The sequence below is a fragment of the mitochondrial genome of Macrosteles quadrilineatus (assembly GCF_028750875.1).
Source record: "Macrosteles quadrilineatus mitochondrion, complete genome".
Lineage (NCBI taxonomy): Eukaryota > Metazoa > Arthropoda > Insecta > Hemiptera > Cicadellidae > Macrosteles > Macrosteles quadrilineatus.
The window spans coordinates 1-16,626 of NC_034781.1; the positions used below are offsets into that span (position 1 = coordinate 1).

General features: G+C 22.0%; 13 protein-coding genes and 24 non-coding genes across 37 annotated transcripts, besides 3 other annotated features; 24 read left to right on the forward strand and 13 right to left on the reverse strand. All coding sequences in view use genetic code 5, as the record gives it.

Annotated features, from left to right (window-relative positions):
- On the forward strand, positions 1 to 66 carry CCM78_mgt01. The gene has a single exon. It is a non-coding gene; the product is annotated as a tRNA-Ile (tRNA).
- A 2-nt stretch (positions 67 to 68) lies between these two features.
- Positions 69 to 136, reverse strand: CCM78_mgt02. Its single transcript has one exon. It is a non-coding gene; the product is annotated as a tRNA-Gln (tRNA).
- An 8-nt stretch (positions 137 to 144) lies between these two features.
- CCM78_mgt03 lies at positions 145 to 211 on the forward strand. Its single transcript has one exon. It is a non-coding gene; the product is annotated as a tRNA-Met (tRNA).
- On the forward strand, positions 212 to 1,198 carry ND2 (NADH dehydrogenase subunit 2). Its single transcript has one exon. It carries the CDS (start codon positions 212 to 214, stop codon positions 1,196 to 1,198), a length of 987 nt encoding a protein of 328 aa, YP_009370122.1.
- Positions 1,199 to 1,209: 11 nt separating this feature from the next.
- CCM78_mgt04 lies at positions 1,210 to 1,275 on the reverse strand. Its single transcript has one exon. It is a non-coding gene; the product is annotated as a tRNA-Cys (tRNA).
- Positions 1,276 to 1,296: 21 nt separating this feature from the next.
- Positions 1,297 to 1,363, forward strand: CCM78_mgt05. Its single transcript has one exon. It is a non-coding gene; the product is annotated as a tRNA-Trp (tRNA).
- A 9-nt stretch (positions 1,364 to 1,372) lies between these two features.
- On the reverse strand, positions 1,373 to 1,438 carry CCM78_mgt06. Its single transcript has one exon. It is a non-coding gene; the product is annotated as a tRNA-Tyr (tRNA).
- Positions 1,439 to 1,486: 48 nt separating this feature from the next.
- COX1 (cytochrome c oxidase subunit I) lies at positions 1,487 to 3,022 on the forward strand. Its single transcript has one exon. It carries the CDS (start codon positions 1,487 to 1,489, stop codon positions 3,020 to 3,022), a length of 1,536 nt encoding a protein of 511 aa, YP_009370123.1.
- A 6-nt stretch (positions 3,023 to 3,028) lies between these two features.
- Positions 3,029 to 3,093, forward strand: CCM78_mgt07. The gene has a single exon. It is a non-coding gene; the product is annotated as a tRNA-Leu (tRNA).
- Positions 3,094 to 3,777, forward strand: COX2 (cytochrome c oxidase subunit II). The gene has a single exon. It carries the CDS (start codon positions 3,094 to 3,096, stop codon positions 3,775 to 3,777), a length of 684 nt encoding a protein of 227 aa, YP_009370124.1.
- Positions 3,778 to 3,783: 6 nt separating this feature from the next.
- On the forward strand, positions 3,784 to 3,854 carry CCM78_mgt08. The gene has a single exon. It is a non-coding gene; the product is annotated as a tRNA-Lys (tRNA).
- CCM78_mgt09 lies at positions 3,854 to 3,918 on the forward strand. Its single transcript has one exon. It is a non-coding gene; the product is annotated as a tRNA-Asp (tRNA).
- A 9-nt stretch (positions 3,919 to 3,927) lies between these two features.
- On the forward strand, positions 3,928 to 4,071 carry ATP8 (ATP synthase F0 subunit 8). Its single transcript has one exon. The coding sequence runs from the start codon at positions 3,928 to 3,930 to the stop codon at positions 4,069 to 4,071; it is 144 nt and encodes a 47-aa protein (YP_009370125.1).
- ATP6 (ATP synthase F0 subunit 6) lies at positions 4,065 to 4,721 on the forward strand. Its single transcript has one exon. The coding sequence runs from the start codon at positions 4,065 to 4,067 to the stop codon at positions 4,719 to 4,721; it is 657 nt and encodes a 218-aa protein (YP_009370126.1).
- A 1-nt stretch (position 4,722) lies between these two features.
- On the forward strand, positions 4,723 to 5,502 carry COX3 (cytochrome c oxidase subunit III). The gene has a single exon. The coding sequence runs from the start codon at positions 4,723 to 4,725 to the stop codon at positions 5,500 to 5,502; it is 780 nt and encodes a 259-aa protein (YP_009370127.1).
- Positions 5,503 to 5,508: 6 nt separating this feature from the next.
- CCM78_mgt10 lies at positions 5,509 to 5,571 on the forward strand. The gene has a single exon. It is a non-coding gene; the product is annotated as a tRNA-Gly (tRNA).
- Positions 5,572 to 5,925, forward strand: ND3 (NADH dehydrogenase subunit 3). Its single transcript has one exon. It carries the CDS (start codon positions 5,572 to 5,574, stop codon positions 5,923 to 5,925), a length of 354 nt encoding a protein of 117 aa, YP_009370128.1.
- A 6-nt stretch (positions 5,926 to 5,931) lies between these two features.
- CCM78_mgt11 lies at positions 5,932 to 5,999 on the forward strand. Its single transcript has one exon. It is a non-coding gene; the product is annotated as a tRNA-Ala (tRNA).
- A 6-nt stretch (positions 6,000 to 6,005) lies between these two features.
- On the forward strand, positions 6,006 to 6,069 carry CCM78_mgt12. The gene has a single exon. It is a non-coding gene; the product is annotated as a tRNA-Arg (tRNA).
- CCM78_mgt13 lies at positions 6,069 to 6,135 on the forward strand. The gene has a single exon. It is a non-coding gene; the product is annotated as a tRNA-Asn (tRNA).
- Positions 6,133 to 6,201, forward strand: CCM78_mgt14. The gene has a single exon. It is a non-coding gene; the product is annotated as a tRNA-Ser (tRNA).
- CCM78_mgt15 lies at positions 6,198 to 6,262 on the forward strand. The gene has a single exon. It is a non-coding gene; the product is annotated as a tRNA-Glu (tRNA).
- Positions 6,261 to 6,325, reverse strand: CCM78_mgt16. Its single transcript has one exon. It is a non-coding gene; the product is annotated as a tRNA-Phe (tRNA).
- On the reverse strand, positions 6,326 to 7,979 carry ND5 (NADH dehydrogenase subunit 5). The gene has a single exon. A coding segment is annotated over exon 1 (1,654 nt).
- Positions 7,980 to 8,000: 21 nt separating this feature from the next.
- On the reverse strand, positions 8,001 to 8,063 carry CCM78_mgt17. The gene has a single exon. It is a non-coding gene; the product is annotated as a tRNA-His (tRNA).
- Positions 8,064 to 8,072: 9 nt separating this feature from the next.
- On the reverse strand, positions 8,073 to 9,389 carry ND4 (NADH dehydrogenase subunit 4). The gene has a single exon. It carries the CDS (start codon positions 9,387 to 9,389, stop codon positions 8,073 to 8,075), a length of 1,317 nt encoding a protein of 438 aa, YP_009370130.1.
- On the reverse strand, positions 9,383 to 9,658 carry ND4L (NADH dehydrogenase subunit 4L). Its single transcript has one exon. It carries the CDS (start codon positions 9,656 to 9,658, stop codon positions 9,383 to 9,385), a length of 276 nt encoding a protein of 91 aa, YP_009370131.1.
- A 2-nt stretch (positions 9,659 to 9,660) lies between these two features.
- CCM78_mgt18 lies at positions 9,661 to 9,724 on the forward strand. The gene has a single exon. It is a non-coding gene; the product is annotated as a tRNA-Thr (tRNA).
- CCM78_mgt19 lies at positions 9,725 to 9,791 on the reverse strand. The gene has a single exon. It is a non-coding gene; the product is annotated as a tRNA-Pro (tRNA).
- Position 9,792: 1 nt separating this feature from the next.
- ND6 (NADH dehydrogenase subunit 6) lies at positions 9,793 to 10,269 on the forward strand. Its single transcript has one exon. The coding sequence runs from the start codon at positions 9,793 to 9,795 to the stop codon at positions 10,267 to 10,269; it is 477 nt and encodes a 158-aa protein (YP_009370132.1).
- CYTB (cytochrome b) lies at positions 10,269 to 11,411 on the forward strand. The gene has a single exon. It carries the CDS (start codon positions 10,269 to 10,271, stop codon positions 11,409 to 11,411), a length of 1,143 nt encoding a protein of 380 aa, YP_009370133.1.
- A 3-nt stretch (positions 11,412 to 11,414) lies between these two features.
- CCM78_mgt20 lies at positions 11,415 to 11,481 on the forward strand. The gene has a single exon. It is a non-coding gene; the product is annotated as a tRNA-Ser (tRNA).
- ND1 (NADH dehydrogenase subunit 1) lies at positions 11,481 to 12,413 on the reverse strand. Its single transcript has one exon. It carries the CDS (start codon positions 12,411 to 12,413, stop codon positions 11,481 to 11,483), a length of 933 nt encoding a protein of 310 aa, YP_009370134.1.
- CCM78_mgt21 lies at positions 12,414 to 12,483 on the forward strand. The gene has a single exon. It is a non-coding gene; the product is annotated as a tRNA-Leu (tRNA).
- Positions 12,484 to 13,692, reverse strand: CCM78_mgr02. Its single transcript has one exon. It is a non-coding gene; the product is annotated as a 16S ribosomal RNA (ribosomal RNA).
- Positions 13,693 to 13,760, reverse strand: CCM78_mgt22. Its single transcript has one exon. It is a non-coding gene; the product is annotated as a tRNA-Val (tRNA).
- CCM78_mgr01 lies at positions 13,761 to 14,485 on the reverse strand. Its single transcript has one exon. It is a non-coding gene; the product is annotated as a 12S ribosomal RNA (ribosomal RNA).
- Positions 14,486 to 16,626: a sequence feature (A+T rich region; putative control region).
- Positions 14,543 to 15,153: a tandem repeat.
- Positions 15,960 to 16,470: a tandem repeat.

The window sequence follows — 16,626 nt, forward strand, 5'->3', positions numbered from 1 at the left end:
AATAGAGTGCCTGATTAAAGGATTATTTTGATAGAATAAATCAAGTATGTTTTTGTACCTCTATTAAAATGTAACTTTAAGAATCAAACTTAAACCTTAAAAATCAAAATTTTATATGCTCATACAACAAATTACATTAAATTAAGAAAAATAAGCTAAAAAAAGCTATTAGGTTCATACCCTAAATATAGAATTTAAATTCTTTTTTCTAATTAATATAAATTCAACAATAATAATTTTATTAAATGTTATAATAATTGGGGTTATTATAACAGCATCTTCTAACAATTGAATTTCTATATGAATGGGAATTGAAATATCAATAGTATCATTTATTCCTATAATTACTAACTATAATAATCAAATAAGTTCAGAATCTATAATAAAATATTTTATCATCCAAAGAATTGCATCAACCATATTTTTATTCAGAACGATTTCTATATTAATTGGGGTTAATATAGAAATCATAGAGAACTTAGTAAAACTATCAATAATTATTAAATTAGGATTAGCTCCTTTTCACAATTGAGTGTTAATAATTATTGAATCAATATCTTACTTTCCTATATTTATTATATTAACTATTATAAAAATTCAACCAATAATTATTATGTTTCAATTAAATTTTAATAAAATAATAACATTAGTAATCTTAATAAGAATAATTATTAGATCATTTTCAGCTTTAAATCAATCTTCTATTCGAAAAACTTTAGGGTGATCTTCAATTTACAATATAAGAATTATAATAACGTCAACAAATAAATTAATAATGTCAATAACTTACTTAATAATCTACTCACTTATTATAATAATTTTACTAAAAACAGTAATAAAAATAAAAATCAACTATTTAAATCAAATAATATTCAATGAATTTTCTATATTAATTAAAATTAATATATGAATTAATATGTTATCTATAAGAGGTTTTCCCCCAACTATGGGATTTTTTATTAAATTAATTATAATTCAAAACATAATTAATGAAAATCAAAATATAATAATTATAGTAATAGTACTAACTTCAATATTAGTTATAATATTTTACACACGAATAGCATTTAATTCTATAATAATATTTTGTCACATAAAAAAATGAATAATAATTTCTATAAATAAACCTATATACTATTTAATAATTTTAAATTTAACAATAATATCAACTATATTAACAATAATAAATTTTATATAAAACCCAAAGAGAAGTTTTAGATTATTAACATCATCATTAAATTTGCAATTTAAAATTTTTAATTAAACTATAAAACCAATATATTAATAAGTCCTTAAAAGACTTTAAGTTAATATAAAACTTATAACCTTCAAAGTTAAAAATATTCATTTGGAGTAAGTCTTATATTAACTTTATTGAGAGGGTATAATCCCATAAATAAATTTACAGTTTATTTCCTTAAATTTCAGACATCTCAACAAAAATAAAAAATATTGTAGTTAAATAATATAGTAAATAAATTTATCAATGAAAAAATGACTATATTCTACAAATCATAAAGATATTGGAACTTTATATTTTTTATTTGGTATCTGATCTGGAATGGTAGGAATAATACTAAGAATAATTATTCGTATCGAATTAGCACAACCGGGGTCATTAATTAATAATGATCAAGCATACAATGTGATCGTTACATCCCACGCATTTATTATAATTTTCTTTATAGTTATACCAATTATAATTGGGGGTTTTGGTAATTGACTACTTCCACTTATAATTGGAGCTCCTGATATAGCATTCCCACGACTAAATAATATAAGATTCTGACTTCTCCCCCCTTCATTAACACTATTAATATTAAGATCAATAGTAGAAATGGGGGTAGGGACGGGTTGAACAGTATACCCCCCCCTATCTAGAAATATCGCACATGCGGGCCCAAGAGTTGATATATCAATTTTTTCTTTACATTTAGCCGGTATTTCTTCTATTCTAGGAGCAGTAAATTTTATCACTACTGTAATAAATATACGTCCTATAGGTATATATATAGAACGAACCCCTTTATTTGTATGATCAGTCTTAATTACAGCAGTTTTACTGCTTTTATCACTACCAGTTTTAGCTGGGGCAATTACCATATTGTTAACTGATCGTAATATTAATACTACCTTTTTTGACCCTGCTGGTGGGGGGGACCCAATCCTTTATCAACATTTGTTTTGATTCTTTGGACACCCAGAAGTGTATATTCTTATTCTCCCAGGATTTGGTTTAATTTCTCACATTATTTCACAAGAAAGAGGAAAATCTGAATCTTTTGGTTATATTGGTATAGTATACGCAATAATGTCAATTGGAATCCTAGGATTTGTTGTATGAGCTCACCATATATTTACTGTAGGTATAGATGTAGACACACGGGCATACTTTACATCAGCAACTATAATTATTGCTGTACCAACAGGAATCAAAATTTTTAGTTGAATGGCAACAATACATGGTATTTCCTCTAAATTTTCAATTTCAATAATTTGGGCAGCTGGATTTGTATTTTTATTTACTGTAGGGGGTTTAACTGGAATTATCTTATCTAATTCATCAATTGACGTAATTCTACATGATACATATTATGTAGTTGCACACTTTCACTATGTTCTTTCTATAGGGGCAGTATTCGCCATTATGGCGGGATTTATTCAATGATATCCATTATTTACTGGATTAACTATAAACCCTAAATGACTTAAAATTCAATTTTCAGTTATATTTATCGGAGTAAACACTACATTTTTCCCACAACATTTTTTAGGATTAAGAGGAATACCCCGACGATACTCAGATTACCCAGATATATACACTTCTTGAAACATCTTATCTTCAATAGGAAGATTAATTTCTATAGTAAGAATTATAATGTTAATTTTCATTATTTGAGAAAGAATAATTTCTAAACGAATCACATTATTTAATTATAATAATAATTCATCTATTGAATGATTACAGCTAACTCCCCCCCAAGAACACTCTTATAATGAATTACCTATATTAATTAAGTAAAACAGGTTCAGTATGGCAGAATAGTGCAATGAACTTAAGACTCATATATAAATATCTTTATTTTACTGAAAATAGCTACATGAAAAATATTAAGATTTCAAGATGCAGTGTCACCTATTAAAGAACAATTAATTATATTTCATGATCACACTATAATAATTATTATAATAATTACAACTACAGTATTATATATAATAATTTCATTAACTATCAATAAATTATCTAACCGAAATTTACTTGAAGGGCAACTTATTGAATTAGTATGAACTCTTATACCAGCTATATTATTAGTAGTAATCGCAATACCATCACTAAAAATTTTATACTTAATTGAAGAAATTAATAAACCATTAATTACTATAAAAGCAATTGGACATCAATGATATTGAACATATGAATATTCAGATTTCATAAAAATTGAATTTGAATCTTATATAAAAAAAACAGAAGATTTAGAAATAAATGAATATCGACTTATTGAAGTAGACAATCGAATTATTATACCATTTAACACTAAAACACGAATTTTAGTTTCATCAACAGATGTTATTCACTCTTGAACTATTCCAGCATTAGGAATTAAAATTGATGGAACCCCTGGACGAATTAACCAAGGTAGAATTATAATAATACGACCTGGAGTGTTTTACGGACAATGTTCAGAAATTTGTGGGGCAAATCATAGATTTATACCAATTGTATTAGAATCAGTAAACATAAAAACATTTAATAATTGAGTAAAAAGATTCCTATAGAATTTACATTAAGTTACTTAAAAGCAAGTGTTGGTCTCTTAAACCAAATTATAGTAATAAGCGAATACTCTTAATGAAGAAATTAGTTTAATATATAAAACATTAACTCGTCAAGTTTAAATTACTTAAAAGTATTTCTTTATCCCTCAAATAGCCCCTATGTGATGAACAACTATTATAATATCATCAATTATACTATTAATGCTAATAATTATTATTATTTATTTTACTAAAAAAAATACTTTTACCCAAAAAAAAAACGAAACTTATTATAAATTCAATTGAAAATGATAATAAACTTATTTTCAGTATTTGACCCAAGATCTGGAATTATATCTCTTAACTGATTATCTATATTGATTATAGTTTTAGTTACACCAACTCAATATTGAAATTCACCAAACAAAATTATTCATATATTAATTAAATTATCAATTACACTAATAAATGAAATCATTATACATTTAAAAAAATATGAACAATCAATTATTTTTGTAAGATTATTTATATATTTATTAATTAATAATGTAATAGGACTTTTACCATATATTTTTACAGCTAGTTCCCACTTAGCATTCTCATTAGCATTAGCACTAACTATTTGAATATCAATAATATTATTTGGGTGAATAAACAAAACTAATCATATATTTTCCCACTTAGTACCAATTGGAACCCCTAATATTTTAATACCTTTTATAGTAGTAATCGAATCAATTAGTAATTTAATTCGCCCAGGTTCTTTAGCCGTACGGTTAACAGCAAATATAATTGCTGGTCATCTTCTTATATCATTATTAGGAAATAATTTAAGTGGAAATTTTACACTAATAATAATAATAATAATAATATTTATTATTTTAATAATATTTGAATTAGCAGTAGCATTTATTCAATCTTATGTATTTATAACACTCTCAACACTTTACTCAAGAGAAATTTAGTATGAAAAATCACCCATTCCATTTAGTAGAAAATAGCCCATGACCTTTAACAGGATCAATAGGACTTATGTCAATAACCTCAGGGACAGTTATATGATTTCACTATAATCAAATATGATTAATAATAATTGGTACAATTATTACTTTATTAACTATAATTCAATGATGACGAGATGTCGTCCGAGAATCAACATTTCAAGGAATACACACTAATAAAGTAATTAAAAGAATAAAATGAGGGATAATTTTATTTATTACCTCAGAAATTTTATTTTTTTCATCTTTCTTTTGAGCGTTCTTTCATAGAAGATTATCACCTAATGTAGAAATTGGGATGCAATGACCCCCTATAGGAATTAAATCTTTCAACCCTATAAGAATCCCTATATTAAACACAATAATCCTATTATCTTCAGGAGTATCAATTACTTGAGCACATAATGCAATTTTAAATAACAAATTTATACAAACTATACAGAGTATAATAATAACAATTGGTTTGGGTTTATATTTCACTTTACTCCAAGCTATTGAATATTTTGAGGCACCATTCACAATTGCAGACTCTATTTATGGTTCAACATTTTTTATAAGAACTGGATTTCATGGTATTCATGTAATTATTGGAACAATCTTTATTATAGTGTCAATAGTACGAGTAAAAAAATTACATATAAGTAGAACACACCATGTAGGATTCGAATCAGCAGCTTGATATTGACATTTTGTAGATGTTGTCTGACTATTTTTATATATCTCAATTTATTGATGAGGAAATTAAATTAGTATTCATTTAGTATAAAAAGTATAATTAACTTCCAATTAAAAGGTTTATTAAATAAAATGAATAATTAATCTAATATTAAATTCAATAATTATTATTATAACAATCATAACAATTATTTTAATAATAATTACTACCCTAAGAAAAAAAACAATTCTTGATACACAAAAATCAACACCATTTGAATGTGGGTTTAATCCAATATCTTACAATCGATTACCGTTCTCCATCCACTTTTTTATAATTGCAGTAATCTTCTTAATTTTTGATATTGAAATTATCCTAATTATACCTATAATTCTTACTATAAAAATAGTTATATTAAAATACTGAATTATTACCTCAATAACCTTTATTTTAATTCTAATTTTAGGTTTAATACACGAATGAAAAAACGGAATGCTTAAATGAACTGAATAAAAATAAAGGGTTATAGTTAATAATAATATTTGATTTGCAATCAAAAGGTATTCTTATACAAAGAATTAATCTTAAGATTTAACATAGAAGTAAAATTTTACATTTAGTTTCGGCCTAAATATTAAGGGGTTCACCTTCATGTTTTAATTGAAGCCAAAGGGGAGAGGCACCTTAATGTTAATAAGGAAAGTGATTTTAAATCCAATTAAGGGGGAAACTGGTAAAGGAAGAGCTGCTAACTATTTCCTTAAGCGGTTCAACTCCGTTTTTCCCTTCATATAGTTTATTAAAACATTTTATTTTCATTAAAAAGATGATAATTTTAAATCTATGAATGTTTTTAAATATAAATTTCCCCACCAACTTCACTGATGTGCTCTATATTATAAGCTATAAAAACAAATTATAATAATTAACCAAATTAATATACTAATAGTAAAAATTTTATATGAATTTAAATGATATAATTGAATAAAATTAGAGAATTTTAAAAAGATATAAGAAATTCCTAAACCCCCAAAAAATTCACCTCAATATAAATTTAATATTATACCCCTTCTAAAATAATAATTAGAAATATAGAGTATATGAGAATAACTATATATAAATCATATAGAGCCATTTATAATGTAAAATATTATAGGCAATTTATATAGAAATTTAGCAGTAGTTAATTCAAACCCTAAATATAAACCTATAAATACTATGACTAAAGTTAATAATTTTAAATAAAATGGTAATAATAAAAAACTTAAATCTAAATTAAGAATTCATATATACCCACAGCCAAATATAATAGAAAATAAACACAGAAATATAACTCTATATTTCATTATATTAATATTTTCTCTAATATCCGAAAAACTCAAATAATTAAATTTAGTAATAATCGTATAATAAAATAAACGAAGTCTATAAAATACTGTTAAACCCAAACTTAAATAAAATAAAATTCATACAATAATATTTAAGCCATTAAAAGATAAATTTTCTACAATTAAATCCTTTGAATAAAACCCCGATAAAAATGGGAACCCACATAATGCTATATTAGCTAAATTGAAACATCTGCATGTAATAGGCATACAAAAACAAATTCTACCTATAAAACGAATATCTTGACAATTACCTATCAAATGAATAATAATACCTGAGCACAAAAATAATAAAGATTTAAATATAGCATGAGTTAGTAAATGAAAAAAAGATAATTCAAATAAACCTATAAATAAAGTAACTATCATTAAACCTAATTGTCTTAAAGTAGATAATGCAATGATTTTTTTTAAATCAAATTCATAACTGGCACAAACAGAAGATATAATTATAGTTAGCAAACTAATAAAAATAATATAAATATTATTAACCAAATATTTACTAAAAAAACGAATTAATAAATATACACCAGCAGTCACTAAAGTAGATGAATGAACTAAGGATGAAACTGGTGTAGGGGCAGCTATAGCAGCTGGCAATCAACTAGAAAATGGAATTTGAGCTCTTTTAGTAAAAGATGACAAAATAATTAAATAATATAAATAAGAATCAATCACATTAATATAAAATATAAATCTTCATCTACCATAACTAAATATTCAACTAATTGAAATTAACAAACCAATATCACCTAAACGATTAATAAGACAAGTAATTATCCCAGCTAGATAACTCTTTAAAGAATTATAATAAATTACCAAACAATAAGAAATTAACCCTAAACCATCTCAACCTAATAGAATACTAATAAGATTAGGTCTAATAATTATCAGAAATATTCTAAACACAAAAGTTAGTACTAATAATAAAAATCGAACTGACCCATAATTATAATCACCTATATAAAAATTTCTATATAAAATAACTATTGAAGAAATTAATATTACAACAGATAAAAAAAATGCACAAACTTGATCTAAGTAAATAATATAAACAAAATTAACAGAATTAAAATTAAATAATACTCACTCAAATAATAATCTATATTCATTTAATAATAATAATAATCCTAACAAAAAAAATAAAACTGAAAATATAAACAAAAAAATAGACCAAATAAAATATAAATTTAATCACAAAACTTAAGAATAAAAATTATCTCAGAATCCACAAATCTGTATTTTAGTATAAACTACTTAAGTGATATTAATTTATATTAAAGTACTAATAAAAACAGGGATTAAAAATAATGGAAACAAATGTATGAATAAACATAAAAATTCTAATAAATTAATTATAGAAAAAGTATATAAATTATGATATAAGCCGTGCTGACTAAAACTATATAAATAATATCTAAAACAAGCAGAAAAAAAAGAAATACCAATAAAAAAATATATAGAATAAGATCAAAAATTTATTAATCTAGGTAAAATTATTAGCTCACTAACAAAATTCAATCTTGGTGGACAACTTATATTAAAAGCGCATAATATAAAAAAGAATATACAACAAGTAGGCATAAAATTAATTAAACCTTTATTAATAAAAAATCTGCGACTTATAGTACGAATATAAAACAAATTACAAATATAAAATAAACCTGATGAACAAAACCCATGAGCAATTATTAAAAAATAAGAACCTAAAATTCCTCATGTATTTATTGTTATTAAACCACACAATACTATCCCTATGTGAGCTACAGAAGAATAAGCTACTAAACATTTAATATCACCTTGAATTAAGCAAATAATAGAGATAAATAAAGAACCTACAATACCAAAAGTAAATCAAATATAAGAATACTTAACTAATATATATTCATATATATATATAACACGAATAAACCCATACCCGCCGATTTTTAATATTAACGCAGCTAAAATCATAGACCCAGACACCGGTGCTTGAACATGAGCTTTAGGTAACCAATAATGAGTTAAATATATTGGTATTTTTACTATAAAAACAACAATCAAAATAAAATGAATTAAAAAATTTTCTGATGAAAAAACTATATACCCAAAAAACATAGAACCGCAATATATATATATATATATAATAAGTAATAGTAAAGGTAAAGAAACTAATACAGTATAAAAAAATAAGTATATTCCAGCTATTAACCGTTCTGGTTGATACCCCCAACCTAAAATTAAAATAATTAATGGAATTAAAATAAACTCAAAAGAAATATATATATATAAAAAATTTATAGAACTAAAAATAATAACTAAAAAAAATGTTATTATTAAATTTAATAATATAAAATATAAGAAATTATTAGAAAAGTTTATTATAGAAATAATTATATATGAGCTAATAAGAAAAGTTAATAATATAAAACCATAAGAAAAATAATCTAAGCCTAGTATATAAGAAATGCTAGAAAAAATTGATGACGGAGATTTATATAATAATATATATATATATATAATAATATAAAAATACTGAAATAAAATGCTACTATGTATAATTAAAATTATTGGGATCAAAAATAAAACTATTAGAATTAAACTTATCATAAACTTAAAGAATTTATATAATCATTACCATAACAGCGAATTATACTTACTAAAACACTCAATCCTAAAACACCTTCACAAACAAAAAACACTATACAAATAATCAATAGATAAATACCATAACTATAAAACATTAAATAATATAAAAATATTAACATTAAAGAAACAACAATAAATTCTAGTCTTAATAAACATAAAAATATATGATTACGAATAATTAATAATGAAAGAAGAGAAAATATATACATGTAAACAAACCCATAATAAATAAGTTTTAATAATTTAATTAAAAATATCAATTTTGTAAATTGAATTTAGGAAGCTCCTTTAAAACTTCATCAAAATAGAAATTTCTATATTTTTACTACCCAAAAGTAATATTTTTTTTAAAATACTTGATGAAATTAAATTAACCATTATAAAAATTATATTAATAATCCCCTCAATAACATTATTTATAAAAACCCCTATGTCTATAGGAGTTATACTATTAATACAAACTATCATAGCAACAATACTAACCTCTAAAATTATATTATCATCATGGATTTCTATAGTAATATTTCTAATATTAGTGGGTGGGCTGTTAATTTTATTTATATACATAAGTAGAATCGCATCTAACGAAAAATTTAAAATAAATTATAAAATATTTATACTATTTATTATTATATTTGTACCCACTGAAGAATTAATATCAGAAATTCAAATTAATGAAAATGAAATTTATATATCAAAAAATGAAATATTAACATTCATAAAAATATATAACAAAAAAACAATAATAATCACCATCATAGTATTTATTTATATACTTTTAACTATAATTATTGTAACTAAAATTGTTAAAATTAATAAGGGACCATTGCGAGCTAAATAATTATAATGAATAAACCTATTCGAAAAAGAGATAAAATTATTTCAATTATTAACAATTCACTAATTGATTTACCAGCACCTATTAATTTATCAACAATATGAAATTTTGGCTCAATCTTAGGGTTGTGTTTAACCATCCAACTAATTACAGGTATTCTATTATCTATACACTATACAGCTAATATCGACATTGCATTTAATAGAATTAGACACATTATACGGGATGTTAACTATGGTTGGTTAATACGAAATATTCACTCAAATGGAGCATCAATATTTTTTATTTGTATTTACTTACATGTAGGACGGGGTATATATTATGGTTCATACCACCTTAATAAAACATGAAACATAGGAATTATTATTTTATTAATAACAATAGCAACAGCATTTTTAGGGTACGTTTTACCTTGGGGGCAGATGTCATTTTGAGGGGCTACAGTAATTACTAATTTAATATCAGCTTTACCTTATATTGGGACAATGTTAGTAAATTGAATTTGGGGTGGATTTAGAGTGGATAATGCGACATTATCACGATTTTTAAGACTACATTTTATAATACCATTTATTATCTTAATACTATCAATAATTCACCTATTATTTCTTCATATTACCGGGTCTAGAAATCCTATAGGAGTAAACTCAAATATTGATAAAATTCCATTCCACCCCTTTTTTTCAATCAAAGATTTAATAGGATTTACCATAATAATATTTACATTATTAACAATTGTAATAATTTATCCATATCTTTTATCTGATCCAGATAATTTTACCCCCGCTAACCCTATAGTTACTCCAGTTCACATTCAACCAGAATGATATTTCCTTTTTGCGTATGCGATTTTACGATCAATCCCTAATAAATTAGGGGGTGTAATAGCTTTATTCATATCAATTGTAATTTTAGTTATTTTACCATTTACAATAAAATCAAAATTTAAAGGTATTCAATTTTACCCAATTAATCAAATTAATTTTTGAATATTTATTACTATTATAATTCTACTAACCTGAATTGGAGCCCGACCTGTTGAACAGCCATACACTGAAACAGGTTTAATTTTAACAATTATATATTTTTTATACTTCATTTATGATCCAATTATAGCAAAAACATGAGACAAGTTAGTTAACTAACTTAGTTAATTAGCTTATAAAAAGCATATATTTTGAAAATATAAGAAAGATAAAACTAATTTATTAGCTTTACAAAAAAAAATGATAAAAGCATATAACCTTAATTAATATAAAAAAAAATAAATAATTTAATCTTAAAGGTAAATAACATTTTCAAGCTAAATATATTAATTTGTCATACCGGAACCGAGGTAATGTACCTCGAACTCAAATAAACAAAAAACACAATAGAACTAATTTAATATAAAAAAAAATAGAATTAAAATCTGAACCAAAAAATATAATAACAGTAATTAAACAAATGAAAATAATTCTTGAGTACTCTGAAATAAAAAGAAGGGCAAACCCACCTCCACCATATTCAATATTAAACCCAGAAACTAATTCTCTTTCACCTTCAGAAAAATCAAAGGGAGTACGATTTCTCTCAGCCATACAACAAGAAAACCAACACAAAAACAATGGGAATGAAAGAAAAAAAAACCATAAAATATTACTATAATAATAAAAATCTATAAATCTATATCTATCAACTAATATAAAAAAACAAAGTAAAATAAGAGATAATCTAACTTCATATGAGACAGCTTGTGAAACTCTACGAATACAACCTAATATAGAATAGATTCTATTTGAAGATCAACCACAAATTATTAAACCATAGATTCTTAAACTACCGCAGCACAAAAAAAATAATAAACTTATATCAAAATCAATACAATTAACATAATAAGGAAACAAAACTCATATGAATAAAGATTGAATTATTATCATAAAGGGACAAACAATATAAATAAAATAATTAGAATTCATAGGAAAATTTTGTTCCTTGATAAACAATTTAATACCATCACTAAAAGGTTGTAATAAACCTATATAACCAACTTTATTAGGACCTTTACGACACTGAATATAACCTAAAACCTTTCGTTCAAATAAGGTAAAAAACCCAACAGAAACTAAGACAAAAATCAATAAAAAAATAAAACTAATAAAATAAATTAATAGATATAAATATAAAATTTACTTAATCAAATTCTAAATTTAACACACTAATCTGCCAATCTATTTTTATATTAAAATATTAATACAACATGTATAAATTAATGGTCCTTTCGTACTAACTAATCTTATATTTATTTTAAGATAGAAACCAACCTGGCTTACGCCGGTCTGAACTCAAATCATGTAAGAATTTAAAAGTCGAACAGACTTAAACATAAAGAATTCTGCTTCTTTTTTTTATCTTAATTCAACATCGAGGTCGCAAAATTTAGTATAGATGTGAACTCCCCACTAAAATTACGCTGTTATCCCTAAGGTAACTTTATCTTATTATCATATATATGGATCAAAAACTACATAAAATAATGATTATCAAAATTAAAGTTAAAATTTAACTGTCACCCCAACTAAAAATAAAATTTAATAAATTTATATAAAAAAAAAACCAACTAAATTATATTTAAAGTTCTATAGGGTCTTATCGTCCCTAAAAAGAAATTGAGCATTTTAACCCAAAATTAAAATTTTAATTTTAAACCTAATAAAATATATATCACATATATCCATTCATTCTAGCTTCTAATTAAGAAACTAATTATTTTGCTACCTTTGCACAGTTAGTATACTGCGGCCATTTAAATAAATATCATTGGGCAGAAAATACTTTTTATATAATCAAAAAGAAATGTTTTTGTTAAACAGTTGGAAATAATAATTGTCGAGTTCATTAAAATTTAATTGTTATATTATACTAATTAAATCATTATTAATATATAAATATATTATATAAAAAAATTAAATAAAAAAGTAAATAATATAAAATATTAATTAGCAATATTAATTTTATAAAAACTAAATACAAAATTTTAAAGTAAAAAAATATTTACATAAAAAAATTATATTAATATATTAAGATTGTCCCTAATATAATTATGTTTAATGAAAATTAGTAATTAATTATAAAATTAAACACTTAATTTAATTAATTTACTTAATAACCAGATATAAAAAAAATGAATAGTATATAACTACTAATATTATTTTACAAAAAATATTGAAATATTAAGAAGAAAATAATAATATAACCTTTTAATTCGGGAAAATAAATATAATTAATTTAATTAATCCACCCTGATACAAAAGGTACTAAAAATTTAAATTAAAATATTATAAGTTAATCCTTATCAGTAAAAAATATAATTATTAGTTCTAAACAATACTAAAAAAAATAAAAATAATTTTATATAAAATAAAAAATTAAAAATAATTATAATAATCAAACTAAATAAATATATATATTTTCCTATTAATGTAACTAAAAAGCTTTAAATAAGCTATAGCTTGTAAAAAAATACTAACCTCATCTTCCGATAAAATTACTTTGTTACGACTTATCCTAAATTAGATTAGGAGTGACGGGCGATATGTACATAAAATAGGGCAAAATCCAATTACATTAATTAATGTAATTTACTATTAAATCCTAATTCAGAACCACTTATAAGAAATTCATTCTAAATAAATTTATAATTAATGTAACCCATAAAATCTTCATAAAAACTGCACCTTGACCTAATATAAACCTATAAAATTAGCTAAAGAAAATATTTTTACAAAACACTCCAAAATATAGAGATATACAAATAAATATAAAGTTCAAACTATCGTGGTTTGTCAATTAATTTACAGGTTCCTCTAAATAGATATTTTACCGCCATATTTTTTGAGCTTAAAAGAACTTAACTAATACTATTCAGGATAAAAATAACATAACAAATAATAGGGTATCTAATCCTAGTTTAAAACTGAAATTTTTTAACTAATAAAAAGAACTTAAATATAAAATATAAATTCCACCTAAATATAAATATAATATTATCTATTGAACAAATATATAAATTAATTTCCTATAAAATTAACTAAAATAAATTGTATAACCGCGAATGCTGGCACAAATTTAATCTATTTTAATTTAATTTCTAAATAAACAAAAATGTTATTAAATAAAATTATTTACTGGAAAAAAAATATTAAAATTATCCATATAATTAAATAAAATAATTAACTTATAGACTATAATAAAATCTATTAAATAATTAGCCCATTATATGGCAAAAATAAAGCTTTAAACTAAACGAGTTTTTCACAAAGAGGGTAATTTTAATATAAAAATTAAACTAATTAAAAATAATGATACCCTATACATGCATTGGGGTACAGTGTATAGAAATCACTACTAAAAAACTGATAAATTTCACCATTTTTCGAAATCAAGGATAAAATCGCATGAGGTAAAAAAGTATAAAATACTCACAGAAAAAATAAATAGTACTAAAAACTGACTAAGTTGAATAAACTAAACGAGTTTTTCACAAAGAGGGTAATTTTAATATAAAAATTAAACTAATTAAAAATAATGATACCCTATACATGCATTGGGGTACAGTGTATAGAAATCACTACTAAAAAACTGATAAATTTCACCATTTTTCGAAATCAAGGATAAAATCGCATGAGGTAAAAAAGTATAAAATACTCACAGAAAAAATAAATAGTACTAAAAACTGACTAAGTTGAATAAACTAAACGAGTTTTTCACAAAGAGGGTAATTTTAATATAAAAATTAAACTAATTAAAAATAATGATACCCTATACATGCATTGGGGTACAGTGTATAGAAATCACTACTAAAAAACTGATAAATTTCACCATTTTTCGAAATCAAGGATAAAATCGATGGTATGAAAATAGTCACTAAACAATAATTAACATTAATTAATTAATTAATATAAAAGCATATTATATGGCAGAAATATAACTTTCTTCCTACAAAATAAAAAACAAATTAAATTTTTCTCACAAAGAGAGTAATTTTAATATAAAAATTAAACTAATTAAAAATAATGATACCCTATACATGCATTGGGGTACAGTGTATAGAAATCACTACTAAAAAACTGATAAATTTCACCATTTTTCGAAATCAAGGATAAAATCGATGGTATGAAAATAGTCACTAAACAATAATTAACATTAATTAATTAATATAAAAGCATATTATATGGCAGAAATATTAAATTATTAATTATAATATAAAATAATAAAATAAAATATTTTATTAATTATGAAAGAAAATAATAAAAATATATTAATTAACATACTTAATAGCTTAATAAGCCATAATGTTTTTTTTTATAATAAATTTATTGGGGAATAGATCTATTATCAATGCAAAAATTATATTTACTAAATATTTCAAGTACATTTAAATATTTTAGTATAATATTATTTATTAATTAATATAAATAAATAATAAGAATTCCTTCTTTCTTTTTTCCAATTTATAAGAAAGAAGGAATTCTACTAAATATTTTATTAATATGTAAATATTTAATATACCTATATATTAAATATCTTATTATATATAAATATTTATTAATTAATATAATAATAAGAATTCCTTCTTTCTTTCTTTAATTTATAAGAAAGAAGGAATTCTATTAAATATCTTATTAATATATAAATATTTAATATACTATATATAAATATCTTATTATATATAAATATTTAATATACTATATATAAATATCTTATTATATATAAATATTTAATTATAATATATAAATAGTACTATATATTTTATTTTTTTTAGATTTTATATTTTAATGTTTATATAAATATTTGTTATATATTAAATTATTTAATGTATAATATATACTAAATATCTTATTATATATAAATATTTAATATACTATATATAAATATCTTATTATATATAAATATTTAATTATAATATATAAATAGTACTATATATTTTATTTTTTTTAGATTTTATATTTTAATGTTTATATAAATATTTGTTATATATTAAATTATTTAATGTATAATATATACTAAATATCTTATTATATATAAATATTTAATATACTATATATAAATATCTTATTATATATAAATATTTAATTATAATATATAAATAGTACTATATATTTTATTTTTTTTAGATTTTATATTTTAATGTTTATATAAATATTTGTTATATATTAAATTATTCTATATTAAATTTAACTTAAGTTTTAATTAAATCTAAATAATTATAAATATTATAGAAATCACTGTATTTAATTAATTTTTATTCATTTTAACTGTCAAGATATTTAATATTGTATAAGTTAAGCCATCAACATTTTTTTCATAAAAATAAAAAAA